We start from the raw sequence: 15667 nt of genomic DNA, 5'->3' as shown, positions 1-15667 counted from the left end.
CAACCTGTAAACTAAGGACTAGTTCTGAATCGTTTTTTAAAGATTTGATTTTGACAGAAAATGAACTTGATTTCTTTGTGCCATCTAGCTTTCAAATTACCCTGCCCACATCTGTCAGATGTTTTTGTTGTTCAATTATAAAAACTGTATCGACTGGATTATGAGAATGCTGTTTGCAGGCACCATAACCACAGATGCCCCTGGGTTGAACATCAGGCTCACTGCAATCTTCCCAAAGAAGGAAATATACTTCCAGCTGCTGCACCAGACCCATCCTTCTTGGAAAGAGGACAAAATCACAGCAGGTGAACCTTTTCTGGAATATCTGAACTATGCATTTGGGGAGATGGGAGGCAGAGAGAAGAGTGGAAATAGACTTAACTAATCCACTAACGTTTACATGGCTTATTCCTACAGAAATAGCAGAGTGAACAGTGAACACAACTATTCAGTTTGCCTAGAGGTAAGAGAGGTTTTTTTTTCCCCCTGAATTAACCTATATGTCAGCACCACCAACATTCACCAATAATGCCTCATTTTCTGTGTCATTTTTGCTTCTGTTGTCAATATCTGTGAGTCACAAGAAGAAAAAAAAAAATGCATTTGCTTTTCATTCTAGCTTTTTCTCCCTTAAAAACTGGCCAGAAAAAGTTTCACATGATGTTTGTCAAAGGAAGATTTAAGTATTTGTGAAAGACACAGGGTATGTTTGGACGCCTTCTTTTCCAGCCAAATGCAAATCAACCAAGGTACAGTTCATTCCAGTTTCTGTTTTTCATCTGATGGCACCCACCCTCTTAACTTTGTAACTTATTTAATTACAACTATTTTTAACAACATCCACCATGATCAAGTAAGATATTGATTTTGCAGATCCCCAATATTGCAATGGCCTCCTAATTGGTTTCACTACTTCTACTCTTATTCCCACACTCACCCTTTAACCCCACTATACTCCCTTTCCACAAAGCAGCCTAAGTAAGCTCTTAAAAATGTAAATCAACTAATGGCTAGCCAATTTTCCCAGCACCATTTATTAAATAAGGAATCCTTTCCCCATTTCTTGTTTTTGTCAAGTTAATGGATGCAGCACACCAACATGGCACATGTATACATATGTAACAAACCTGCACATTGTGCACATGTAACCTAGAACTTAAAGTATAATAAAAAAAAGAAAAAGAAAAAGAAAAAAATGTAAATCAGATCTTGTCACTGTCTTCCTTACATCCCTCCACTGACCTTCCGCTGCATGGAGAGTGCACCTGAGCTCTTGTGGAACCCTGTATTATTATCTCATCCTTGTCTTTCATGCTGCCCTTATATAATTCCATTCCACCCACTGACAATCTGTCTCTTCCTCAAACACATAAACCCAATTTCTGCTTTGGAGCCTTCAGTCCTTCTTGCTCCCTCTTCCGATAGCACTCTAACCATGCCCCTCTTCAGGCCTGGCTCCATCTCATCCCTGGTTCTTGGTCAAATGCCACCTGCTCAGAAGGGCCTTTCCAGTCCCCCTGACACCATCTCCCCATTTCTCTTTATCAAATCATCTTGATTATTTTCTTCATAGAACTTGCTGTGATTTCAACTAATCTGTTTTGTTTTGTTTTGTTTTGCCTGTATCTCCCTCTAAAAGGTAGATTCAAAGTGGGTATAAACTTTCCTCTACTTTATTCATCACTACATCCTCAGTGTCTAAAATAATGCTGATATTGTGCCTGTCATGTTCCAAGAAACTGGATGAATGTTTTGAAACTCCAAGTCGCATTATAAAGAATCACCGCTTTATGTTCTAGAACTGGTTTTATTTCAAACATTTGCAAATCTAATATTACAAGAAGCAGTCTCCCATTGTTAATTCCCTTGACTCTCCCCAGAACATGACAATTTGCATAAGAATCATTTTCCAAAAAGAAAAAAAAAAAACTCAGACACACCAGAAAACTCTGGACTGCTTTCTTCTTCATTGTAAGTAATACAAGTTTGTGAGAATAAACATCAGGGCTTGATTCTTTAGAAGTTGAAAATTAGATCAAATGAATTGGAGGACAACTACATCTTGTGTTAATGTTTTCCTTCTCGAATGAAGAAAATAAGGTGATGCGAGCCATGACTCCATTTGAAAATGAAACTCTGTATTTCTATTCGATTTCACGTTAAAACACACTGTTTCTCATTGCAGACTTTTCATGTTGGTAAATGTTGCAATACTTCACAATCATTAGGCTCAGGCCCATTTACTATAAGCAAGCAAGACAAGCACAGATATATCATGCCCATAAAGCATCGTTTGTAAATTACACAGTAAATAAATGAGACTAAGTCAGAAACCCGAGTCTCACAACTTTCACCACTAATGTGGAAAAAAAAAAAAAGAAGAAGAAGAAGAAATTACAGGTCAAATTTTCCCACTCTTAAAAGGTATAATTTACAAATAGTCTATTATGCTTTTATTATGCCAAATAAAATGAACATTCAAGAATATACCGTATGCCTTATTCTAACTCATAATAGACTAAAATGCTTCAAGAATAAAACTGGACTAATCAGATTTTGGCTATCTTTTGCAAAGTGTGACGCATAAGCACCCTGGTCCTGCCAGGAATTTTGTGTTGATTTCTGATTAGCTGATTACAGAAGTCAGCAGCAAAGCCATAATAAAGTAACAACTCACTGTGAGATGACAGTGAGCAAGTGTCTTTAAATTTATAATTGCCCTTGGATCTATTTAATTTAGCTTTAGGTTATGAAGCATAATTGAGATAAATGGTTACACTGAGCAGGTATCAAATATGACAAGAAGCTGGCTGTGATTATTTTGTTACACTTTTTCCTTACAGGGAATTTTTCTGCCAACACTTTTCCTATGACGGCTATTAAATTTTATAGGATTTTTCCCACCATTAGCTGTAATGGCATTTGCATGTTAAATGCTCACAACAAATGAAAACCGTGATTCCATTGTTTCGCAGGGGGAAAACCACGGTTACTGCTATTCCAAATGGAGAACAAATCTAAAAAGAATCAAGTAATTCCACTTCCTTGTATGATACCTATATAAGCTCTGTGGGAAAGCCCATTTACTTTGTAACTCTTCTATTTTTGAAACAAGATAGATTTTGCACATATTAGAAAACTGGATTCCACTACAAGCCAAGCAGAAGACACCTCAAATGCTATTTTTGTTGAGGGAATTTGTTTACAATTAAATATAATTCTCTCTCAAGTATATTTAATTAAGAAGCTCTAATCTCATGCGACTAGAGGGGGAAGCTTCATGGCTACTTGTAGGGGTTTCTTAATGAATATATATATGACAGGACTCTAGGACTTGTGTCTAAAGCAATACCAAATTATGAAAATAACACCAAAGGCAGACATTGAGCATTTCTTAGGCAATTTTCTTCTCTGAGAAAATTCAGCAACCAGTTCTGAAAATTTGTGGATATGCTATTCTGGATTATGATTCTGGATTCTAATTTATAAGTAATTTATTCAGGGTCATCTAAAGTTAGCAAAGCAAGATATAAGAAGCTATATATTTATGGATCTATGAAACTATCAAAATTTATGACTGCTTGATCAATCTAGATCTTTTAAATTTGGTTTAGCTTGTGCCTCATTTCTCCACCAATTTTTCAAGGCATTATTCCCTTCACCCGGAATAGCATTTATATTTTGTGACTTTCACATTCTATCCACCAAATTACTTCTCAAAATTCTGTTGTTCTGAGAATGCTTCAGAGATAAAAGATCCTCAATAGTTAAGACAACCAACACTCAAACATCTGGGTTTTCATTTTAGTTTGATCTCTCCCTGATGTGTCTTTTAGCTCTTTCTCATGTTCTTCCTGAATATATTTAGTTCAAAGATTTCTGGGCCTTAGTGGGCTCCATATAAGAGTATGAATTAGTTTAAAATTATATGTAATTTCTTACTAAAAGAACATCTTTGGAAATTGCTCAAGTAAATATTTTAAATTGCTAAAAGTTATTTTGTCATTTTTTTTTTCTCTAGTTTTTCTTGCCCCCCTCCTTCCCCAGTCCAGTGTTCCTTACTACCAAATGCAGAATCAGAAGAACAGTAGTTATGTTCGGTGAGGGAATCCGAAGAAATTCGTTCACTCGCAGCAGTTTTCTATTTGTTCACTTAACCACTTAATGTCATCTTTTACTGCAAAGACCACCAAAAATTTGTGCTGCGTCACTACTGTTTACCCAAAGTTGCCGAAACTTTGGGAAAGTGGAAAACCTTCCATAGATCTGGACTGATGTGCAGCTGTGAGGGGAAACAACAAATATACTGTTGGCAACCCTTGACCACAAACCAAGTTCTATTTACTGATAAACATTAGTTTGGTTAGGCATTATCTCCCATCTCCAATAACATATTCACATATGCACACACCAGGACAAATTTACCAGGGAAACAAAAGGAAAGTGCAATGGACTATGAATGCTAGCGCACAACTAACTGTGCTGCTTCAGGCAAATCACAACTTCTCTGTGACTCAATTTCCACATCTCTGAAATCAGAGATGATCTTTATAGCTCTGTGATTTTATTCTCCTCTGACAAGAAAAAAATTGTTTAAACTCCTAAGCATGATAATTTACTTTATTTCAGCAAAAAATTCATAGTCCCAAGATTGATTCTCCAGTTTAGTCTTTCCTAATGTCCTTTCTGGAAGTACTATCTTCCAAAATACTTCAGGAAGCTTTCCATAACTCAGGCTCTACAAGGTCAATGCAACCTACATATTCTATTTGTGAAAAGGTCTTTTCTTCCATTGTGTAAATATTCAACCTAAAAATCATTCCAATGCTGTATTACCTCAACAATTTTTGAAACAGAATATTGAATCTTTTGTTATTGTGATGAGAATTTTCCTACAATTCTGGGTTTATATCAAGTAACGCTGTGAAAACACTGATACTGTTGAAAATGGAAAGAGCTTCACTGCTTTTTTCATTTTACCTAATGAACACAGAGGAAAGGCTTAGATCTGAAAAAGAAAAAGGCTTAAGTTAGACTCGTAAGAGGGCTATTTGTTTACAAATTTTAAGTAGATGCAGTTTGGTTAAGGACACTAAGCAGGAATGTCAAATCTTTTTAAGACATTTAAACATATTACATTCTTTCATACAATGAGTGGTTATCTGCCATTGGGTTTCTTATGGTGTTTTAGATATTAACACAGTGAGTTACAAGATGGTATAGATATACAGAATTGTATGCTTATTAGCCAAGTCATGACACAGAAGGTTATTTGTGTTATATGACACTGACAGAATTGCTGCTAAGCTGCAAAAAGATCATGCTGGCAACAACATTGGTTCCAGGCATCAAATCCCCAGATATTGGTTCATTTTGTTTAAGGCATCACACACCGTGTTCAAGTCGCTGCGAAGGTCCTGCACCACATTTTCAATACTTCTGGTGTCTTTCAGAATTTCAATACTCTGTGTGTAGGGATTGAAGTACACTGAGAAGGGACGGGTAATTGACTTTGCAAAGTCCCTGCAGAATAAACAGAAATAGAAAGAGATGTGATCAATCCTCATTGGTACAAGAGATAGACAAAAGGAAGGAATAGAGACAAAAAAATAAAGAGTTATTTTCTCTAGGTAGGAGGAAAAAAGTTTACCTCATCTTTTCTTTGGCTTCTTCAAAACTTTCTGAAACAAAGTAGGCTTCCTGGAAGGTGGTGATAAGGCATTCCTGTAAGCAAGTTGTCTTTGGGTCAAAGGCTTTCACACATGCCTTGTCAGAAAGGGCATGCTGCAAAATATACCACAAAACCCGTTAAACTCTGTAATGAGACTTCCAAAGTGCCATGACATCACATTTTTACAACACATTTGATAGCTTGGTAATCCTACAGAGCTGCTCAGTTACTAGTCTGTCATGAAATATAGAACTCTCCTGTGTGCAGGGTAAATTGGACACTAGGATTTTGTTTGTTTGTTTTGTTTTTTTAAGTGTACTAGGTACTGTGGGAGAAAATGAGATTATGGTATTATTTAATTTATTACCAGCCAAATTCATACTGAAGGACATTTCAGAGCTATACCCCCACAGAAATGGGATTTTAAATATATGCTATGAATAGAATCAGGGACAGCATAAATATGCTCCTAAATTTATTGCTATAAGCAATGTACTAAAATTTCACTTAAATGGCAGAAGTAATAATTATCTGCGTGGAGAGGTAATTGAGGCTCTGACTAAACTATTTGTTGACTCATTGCAGGATATTTTGAGGCCAGGTACTGTGTATCAACAGAGTCTGGAATGGGCCTGTATATTTGAGGATACTTACAAAGCATTCATTTACCTTCCACCAACTACAGCAGAGCAATAAACAGCAGATACATATTGCCAGTTGAGGAGAAAAGGAGCTCATACTAATAGTTAGAGTTATGCCAAGAGCAGGTATTAGAAAAACAGGAAAGCTGGTGTAATTACTCTTTGAACCATCATTAGCTCCGTTCAGCTCACTACATGACTGGCACTAAGAACAGCAGGGAACAATGAATGACTATATTCTCAAGATAAATTCAGTGATGTTAAAAGTTAGTGGTCATTTCCTGCCATGTGCCACCTGGCTATTTATAGACCCTAGATTGATGGTTCTAAAAACGCAATGTGCATAAGAATCACTGAGGAGCTTATGAAAATGCAGATATCCAGGGTCTCAATTTCATTTGGCAGGTCTCGATGAAACCCAGAAATCTTCATTTTAAAGGAATTCAGGGTGACTCTGACATAAGTGGTTGTGAACTATATTTTGAGAAATACTCCTCTTGATTATTTTTCTTAATTTAAGGGGGAAATTAGTTGGGAGAGAGAAGCAGAGAGAAAAAAAATGGAGTAGCAGAAACTGCCGTGAACTGAGAGTTGGAAAACTGGGGCTTTAGTCCAGGTCTGAGTAACTTTAGTCCAGGTCTGGAAGATTTTGAAGACAATCTCTATCCCAGCCTCTGGATTCTACCCATTGTGCTTTTCTACCTTCTCAGTGTCTAACAGCTAAGGTTCCCTGGAGAAGTTCTGAAAACCCTTTCCTGTTCAATATTCTTGGTGCATTCCTCCAACAATTTCAAAATGCATGGAATGATTTATAGCCCTCCATGAAGAAGTCTGTGGTTCCCTAAGTTTGAAAATGCAATTGAGAACCAAAAGACTGACATGTAAGAGAAAGGGCACCCTGCATGTGATTTGCTTTCCTGCAAAGTTCCGTTGTCCAGATAAATGCACATATGAATCACAGAATGCAGAGGGCCTCTCAGCGTGAACTCATTTTTTTTGGCCCACAGAACAACTTCATTATAAGCAGAAGGTCACTACACTTGCAAATGCATTTGTGCTAGATTCAACGCAGGGCAGTGAACATCAAGGGATTTTGGTTCCACATGACCAATAATTCTGTCCACAATTTTAGAAACAAATTCGCAGTTTCAAGAAACAAAATGTCCCTTTATGAAAGCTGTTGCTTCTCTGCAAAAATTGGTTTCCTATTGGCTTGCCGTGATTTTCAGAATTCAAATTAGCTTTCTTTGCATCCATACGCTCTGGTTACAATTAATGTACTATGTTGTTCTAATAGTCCATTCATCCATCAGTACATATGGAAAGAAGGACAGTGGCTGGCTCAATGTGTTCAATCTTTCTACTCTCTCATCCCTGCATTCAGGGACATGGCCAGAGTGGTAGCAGAACAGGCTGTAAGAACATTAAAGCCATGGCTCCCTTGGGACATCCTTGCTAAGCTACAGACATTTCACTGGGTCAAGGACAAGCATAAGAAAGAAGTAAAACTCATCTGTTTGTGTCTCCATTGCTTCTATAAGACATTAGCAACCTTAGCAGTCACTATGTATAGAGGATGCCTCCAGAGGTGTGTATGCAACGACAGAGACTGAAATCAGTGTGGTTTTGGGGAAAAAAATCATTTTGTGACAATTCCACTGGATATCCAGATACTTATTTAGTCATTTTAACAGCTAAAAAGGATTAAAGTAGATCAAGAAAAGGCCCAGAGCATAGGACACTCTGCCCCAGATTTCAAGAAAAAACAGTGGGCTCACACGTGTGTAATTTGAGACAGACCATTTGGCAATATAGATCACACTTGGCCAATGTAATATTTAAAGGAAAAACTGGAAGTTAATTGTCTTAAGTTCTCAAAAATGCAGACTATCCTCAGGAGCCTGCTATGCATGTGATATGCTGGTTAACTGCTGGAGACCTTTCCACCCAAGGAGTATGGGACCAGTGCTGCTCTTTGGCTGTTCATGAATACGGTGGTAATAATGGTACCCATGGATTAGCCTGGAGATGACAAGAACCTGGAGTTGGGGGAGCAGCCAGTGAATGAAGCCAACAAATGAAGTGATGATCACCCATATAAATGGCCTCATTTACCTGACCATGAGCTGACTGTGTGCTGAGTTCCAGGAACATCCATGCAGCCCACGAAATCTCCTATCTCTGAATACTACAGTGTGTCCCAAGAGGTATAAAATAGCATCCATGTCTTTGATTCCACCTTCTATTGCCCAATGCAGAAGTCCAACTGAGTTTGCTTCTCAGTTTCTATCCAGGTCTCACTCTAAGCCCCTCAGTTTTGGGGAGCAGCTATTGTACCCTCTTCTCTATGTCCAGAGTGGATTCTCTGTAAACATTGAACCAAACTACTTGATGTCCCCAGGGAACTCTGCAGTGATTCCGTCTTGAAATGTTAGCAGTCTGATATCCTGAAGTTTGCAAGAATTAATCCAACTTCCTGCAGAGAGAAGCTTTATAATGCTGACAGAATCTGGTTGACAATCTTTTACTTTGAAGCCATTTTTAAAGTACAGGAATGCTTGAGAGTCACCTTCTCTCCTCAGAACACTCTCTAAAAGGACTATTTTGGATTTACCCATAGTGCTAGAGACAAGGGCACAGGGCTGGGAACCAGGAGACCTGGGTTCTAAATGTAGCTGTCTCCAGAGGCTAGACGTATAATATCAAATGAGTGAAACTACCCCATGTTGGGCGGCAGCTTTATCTTTGATAAACTGAAAAGATTGACCTAGATGAATTCTAAGACTCTTCTTGAAATATAATTTTAACAGACTGCAAGTATACAGCACTCATACCACCTTTACCTCCCTCCACACCAGCCACAATAAATTGACCATAGCAGCCCTTCCCACTGGGCCTGGGGATGGACTTCCCACCCTTCTCCACAGAGGCGGTTACTACCAATTAACTGACTTTGGTGCACAAGTTAAGACTTATTTGCCATTCCAGTTTTTTTAATATAAAAATTTCTTTTCAATATAAAAAATTTCCCAGAATCCAACTATTAGTAGACAATACTATAAGGTAGTTAAAAAATACAGGTCTTTATGGTTAAGAATACAGGTCTTTATGGTTAAGAATTGAGGTATAAATCTGACTCCATCTCTACCTAACTACGTGTCCTAGGGCAAATTACTTTACCTCTGTAAGCCTATTTGGGTATTCATCTGGAAAATGGAAATACTAATAGTCATATCTATAACCTGGGGTTGTGGTCAAAATTAAAAGAGGTAATGGATGCAAAGTGCCTGGCACAGGAAGTGCTCAGTATATTTAGTTATCATCACTAATTCAGTCCAGCGATGATGCTTTGTGTACAAATATATTCAGCCAAACCTTCCACCATTTGTGCAGCCCTCCTCCCTCAGGGGTCTGAAACCCATAGAGAATGAATTGGCCCCAGATCTGAGGCTTTCAGGTCCTAGACTATGATAGTGCCTGCCCTGGGTTCATCAGTTTAAAATCTTCCTTCCCAGACACCTGCTTTTGCAATGACAGTTATCTCAACTATTCTAGATGCAAACCCTGTGATCCTCACTATCTATATTAGGACAGGTTAAAGTTGAAAAAAAAAAACCTCAAGTGTGAAGTCAGGTTTGTGAATAGTTTGGGCCCTAGATTCTGAATAAGAATTTGCAAACACTCTACACTCACACCACAATCATCTTTTCCCACATCAAAAGAACAACAAATACATACATATATGTATAAATGCATTATGTGTCTATATAATATTTTTGAGCCTCCCTCAAAGGCTTATCCTGCTAAATAAGCACAATGTGACATCTATATCCCCATTGCCAAATTAGGCAATGATGCATTACACTTTTTTAAATTGGCAATTAGGCTACACCAATTTGAATAAGCTGCAGGGCCAAGGGAACAACCTCCATCTTCAAGCAGTCGTTCCACAAAAACCAAAGACACAGTTTCCAGCTCCCAACATCCAGCATTTACTCTTCATTACCAACAGCACTACCAACTTCATGAGAAGAAAGAGCAGGAGGAAGGGACTCGAAAGCCATCTGAACAAGGTAAATGTGTGGGAGCTCAGGAGCAGCGAATCCTTACTCTAGTCACACCACTGACCAAACAGATGACACCAGAGAACCTGCAAAGCCCTTGGGCCTCTTCTATACAGACTAGCAGTAATTCTGACCACCTCCCAGAGTTGCCGCAAGTGGTAATAAATACAAATTGCTTGTATTAAATATAAAGCTATTCTGAGAATGCTGATTAATAGCTATATCAAGGCAACACAGTAAATTTGCCATGCAAGATATCCTAAAACTAAAGCCAAAAAATCATAAGTAAATTTGTTTAAACCATCAGCTTTTTCAAAACCCAAAGAGCAAAATAGATGTATTTATATGTAATATGTTAGCAACTACTATGGGGTGGATGTTAAGGCTACTTACACACACACACAAAAATCTAATCTCTGGCCTGAAAGATATAAATATCTAGACCTTACCCTTACTCATGAAAAAGTAGAAATTGCCTTTTGCTTTTGAGATGGGTTAACTTTTTGATATAAGACTCAGCCAATTCATTGACTAGCAATCATTTCCTCACCACCTAAAGTGAAGAAACTTTACTGTCACTTCTCTAAGAGAATTGGACTCAACAAAGATCCATATCATCACTTTCTTAGAATTTCCCTACTACATTCCAAGTTCTTGAAATCTTGGACCATCAATTTTGTGTTTGTTGAACAAAATAAATGAATCAGCAAGCAAATAATAAATCAAAAATGATAGACATATAGTTAGACCAACTCAGGATAAAGAGAAAAAGTGTGAAAGACACAAGTTAGACTGTGGATAAAGCAATTATCCTACTTTCAAACTTTTCTTTAAAGTCAGTGTTCCAGGTGACCCAGCTCATTGTTAATTGTTCTCCACAGTGATGAAAGGTATGGAAAAGTCCCACCCAAATGCAATTTTTGGTGTTCCTGTAAGTACACCACAGAACAGATCATTAGAATAAAAGAGGGGCAACCATTGCTGTGGGGGAAAAGGTGGTGTTTATGGTTATAAGATTTATGCTAACTTTTACAAGCTTTTCCATATTTATTTTGTTTCTATCTTCAAAAAGAATAAGTTTCTATTGTCAAAAAAAAAGAGGAAGAAATGAAAGTTATCTGAACTATAGATATACCACTTGGAAGTACTTGGCCAGCTCTAAAGAGCAACATCTATGCCTCAGGAAAATTTAGCCCCTTATAGCACAAAGTGTAGAATGTGTTCTGTTTAAGAAGAGAAGGTGATTGTGGATACTTATGTAAAAGTTATAAAGATGACACCAAAACCTCCAGCAACTCCATCTAAAAAGTTATAAAGATGACACCAAAACCCTCCAGTAGCTGGGACTTACATTTGGGCTGCAGTTGGAACGGCATAAAATATTTTACTGCAAAAGGTAACTGCACTCAAAACTGTAAGCTTGTTCACACAGGAATAATGATAACGTTATTAATAAAGTTATCCCTACATGGGTCCAGGACTATCATTTTTTCATTCAAATAAAGGTTAACAGTTTTCAGAAGTGCTTTGAGAGGGCTCTGGGTACCTTCACAAGCAGGGCAAGGAGAATGTGGGGGAAGAGGTGCTAGGGAAAGCATCTTGTATTACATATTCTCTGTGAAAAATCAGAAGATATTTCACATAGAAAGTATTTCTGAACTGTAAAAATGGTCCAATCATAGCAATCATAAGGATGCTGAGGTATTGAAATTTGAGAATGGAAGAATGCTAATGATTGGAGGTAATGGACCAGAGCAAGAAGGTACTCTGTGAACAATGCCCTTCTTGGTACGTATTTCTGGCTGATTTTCATTTCCAGATGATTCTGTCCACACTGGTAGGAACAAAAACAACAGATTCATCCTAATGCTGCCCACACATTCCTCATTAACCAGACCAGAAGACCCTGTGGAAAGTCAGGGCCATGAGAGAGATCTGTTTCCTTTGTTTCTGGTGCAACTTATAAACCGTCTGAGGAGGATGTAAATAGACACAGCTCAAGAACTACATCATTTTCTGACTCTATTATTCAGGGAAATCAAGAAACACTCTATAGAGTGCATAGTCTTATGGGGATATGACATCACGCTGTTGCTGTGGGCTTTGCCCACTGCACTAAGATTAACAGCAAATAGATTCTTTGTTGAGAATTTAGTTTTTAAAAAAATTACCACATTACATCAGGTCATCAAGTTTTTGTTAGGTTGAATATTACTATCCTGTATTCCAGTGAACTCCAGACAGTTCTTTCAATGGACCAGACTTCAACTAGAATCTTGCGGGTCCACACGTGGCCCTCCACTGACAGATCTGTGTACCCCATCCTTTCCTTGTTTACCCTTTCCATCCCTCAAGAATCACCATGGACAGCAGGGCCTTTGACAGGAAGGCTTCTCAGGAATGGCCTAATATGAGCCAGGCACATTTCTTGCATTGTCACACTTTTTGTATTATGTGGTTGGTTGTTTATCTCTTGCACTAAAGTGTACTGTAAACTCTGATGGCAGGGATCCCAGGGAGTGCAGCCTAGTGGTTAGGAGCTCAGATCCTAGAGCCTAGACAGCTGGGATTTGAGCCCAGCTCAACACTTATTAACTGTGTGATCTTAGGCAAGTTCCCTAATGTCTTTATGCCTCAGTTTTCTCATCTGTGATAAAAATATCCCTTATCTCATTGGGTTCTTATGAGCATTACATGGGTTAATGCGTCTAAAGCATCAGAAATATTGTTTATTTAAATGCTTCTTCTGGCTGTTATCATTATTTTCTTTTTTTTTTTTTTTTTTTTTTTTTTTCAGACAGAGTCTCCTCTGTTCCCAGGCTAGAGTGCAGTGGCGTGATCTCGGCTCGCTGCAACCTCCGCCTCCTGGGTTCAAGTGATTCTCTTGCCTCAGCCTCCTGAGTAGCTGGGATTACAGGTACCCGCCACCATGCCTAGCAAATTGTTGCATTTTTGTAGAGGTGTAGTTTCACCATGTTGGCCAGGGTGAGCTTGAACTCCTGACCTCAGGTGATCTGCCCGCCTCAGCCTCCCAAAGTGCTGAGATTACAAGCATGAGCCAATGCGCCTGGCCTTTCTTCTTATTCTTCATCATTATTACTTGTCTTTTTATCCCCAGTGACTGCCATAGTACATGGCATTAGGTGTTCAACCAAATGTTTGAAGAATGAATGAAGTCATCAAATAACCAGACTCAATAAAACTATAATTACTTTGCATCTCTCAATAATGCAAATTGCCAAAAAGTATCAATAACTATATACTTCCCATTTATATTACATAAGGATAATCAATGCTCAAAATAAAAACTCAAGAATGATCCACAATCCTGACCTTAGTCTGAATAGTCAAAGAAAGGTTCAATTATTTTCAGTACTATTCTAGATTGTATATCACACTGCATTTAAAATTCACCAAAACTTGCTATCCCCCCATGGTATAAATGGCAATTCTTAAATGGCAAGAATATTTAAATTATCAGAATATTCCAGGTCTCAACATTTCTGAAAAAAATGACCATTTTATTGTATTTTAAAACCAAAAAAAATGACATTCTTTAGGCATCATTACACATAATAGATACCTCTCTGATAATATACTTATTTGGTTTATTTCTCCAAATTGTTTATGTCCACACATGTTTTAATGTACATTAATTTTGAAGAAGCTGAAATAACATCAAACTCCCCTTTAGGAAGTAGATGCTGGGGAGTCCAAAGGAGCCAGGGAGGTGTTGGAAATCAGAGGAGCCAAGCCACGCTCACGAGTGAACTTCAATCAGTAGGATCACTGCTAGCTCACGGCCCACTTTTCAGCACTAAATTTAGGCCAGCCATTTGTTACCCAAGATTTGGGCATACATTTTTCATTGCTGTTGATTTGTACAAATGGCTGCTCACCCATTTGAGTCACACTACAAACCCAGAAAGGCATGACCCATTTTCAGAAGTGCAAAAAGTGAGGTCAGCACCCACATCTGAGGTGCCAAATCCTCTATGTTAAATATTTATGGAGTATCTGTGAGTAGGAATGCTCAGACAAACAAATCAATATTTTCTCTGACCTTGAACCAGTTTGCATGGGAAGGGTATTTTCATTCACAGCTTCATACCTTTAATTCTCCAATGGAGGAAAGGAGTCCTGCTCCATATGCCCGCAGTTGCCCTTCTTGCTTGCAAAGACCAAACTCGATTGTGAAGAAATAGCACTAAAAAAAAAGAACACTTATCCAGTGAACTGGTCAATGAGTTATTTGATAGGATAAAATGGCACCCAAAACTAAATGCTGTGCTGTGCATAATTTCTTCAATATTATCAATTTAAATACATTTAAATTGAGAACATTTATTGAAATCTATTCTCTTGCTTAATATTCTCTCCCTAGGTTGAATGTATTTTAAAAAAGTATTAACTACTAAGAGTCTTATGCTCCCTGAATTCAGAAGCCCTATGAGTCAAATTATATCCCTTGCAATCATTTTAAAAACAAAAAACACAGATACAGAAATGAATAAATATATCACAATGATACCTCCATAACAATATGCTATATATTTACCAAATTGTGTTTCAGTGACATAAATCAGTTTATGCAAATGTGGAAAAATAAGTTGGAATCCAGTAATCGCTAACTGCTTTTGGCAGTTTGTTTATCAATTCAACAAACATTTGTTGGTGCCAGTGCTTGGTAAAGAAACAAGAGAGCAACCAAGAAAGCAAGTACCTCTATATGACACCAAATTACCAAAACCACAATTTTAGTGTAATTTTTTAGTAAAATCTTAAATGTATATCTACATTTGCATGTGTATATGCATGTGTAGCTTTATATATGTATTTGTGTAGGTACGTGCTCCTCGACTTACAATAGGTTTATATTTCAATAAACCCAGTAAGTTGAAAATAATATCCTAAGTTGAAAATGCATTTAATACATCTAACCTGCTGAACAGACTAGCTTAGCCTAGCCTACCTTAACAGTGCTCAGAACACTTACATTAGTCTACAGTTGAGCAAAATCATCCAACACAAAGCCTATTTCATAATAAAGTGTTGAAAACATCAAAATTCCAAATCTGAAGTATGGTTTCTACTGAATGCATGTCACTGTCACACCATCATGAAGTCAAAAAAAACTGTAAGTTGATCTAATATAAATTGGAAAGCAGCGGGGCAGTTGTTATATATACACACACACACACACACACACACACACACACTTTCTTAGCCCAAGTGTTATCAGCATCAACTACTACAACTTCCCCAGGACATTAATATCTTAAATTGGTTCT

General features: G+C 37.7%; 1 protein-coding gene across 1 annotated transcript in view; it reads right to left on the bottom strand.

Moving 5' to 3' along the window:
* Window positions 1-3088: 3088 nt before the first annotated feature.
* TPH2 (tryptophan hydroxylase 2) overlaps window positions 3089-15667 on the bottom strand; it is a 94221-nt gene continuing 81642 nt past the window's right edge. Inside the window, exons 9-11 of the mRNA XM_073020953.1 lie at window positions 14488-14583; window positions 5651-5784; window positions 3089-5523 (exon numbers count right to left, since the gene is read on the bottom strand). Coding sequence (XP_072877054.1) covers window positions 5349-5523; window positions 5651-5784; window positions 14488-14583 — 405 coding nt within the window. The 3' untranslated portion in view covers window positions 3089-5348. The remainder of the gene's footprint in view (window positions 5524-5650; window positions 5785-14487; window positions 14584-15667) is intronic.

The sequence above is a fragment of the Chlorocebus sabaeus genome, chromosome 11 (genome assembly GCF_047675955.1).
Source record: "Chlorocebus sabaeus isolate Y175 chromosome 11, mChlSab1.0.hap1, whole genome shotgun sequence".
NCBI lineage: Eukaryota > Metazoa > Chordata > Mammalia > Primates > Cercopithecidae > Chlorocebus > Chlorocebus sabaeus.
The sequence above is the reverse complement of the archived record's forward strand: the minus strand, read 5'-3'. Positions and strand labels throughout refer to the sequence as shown.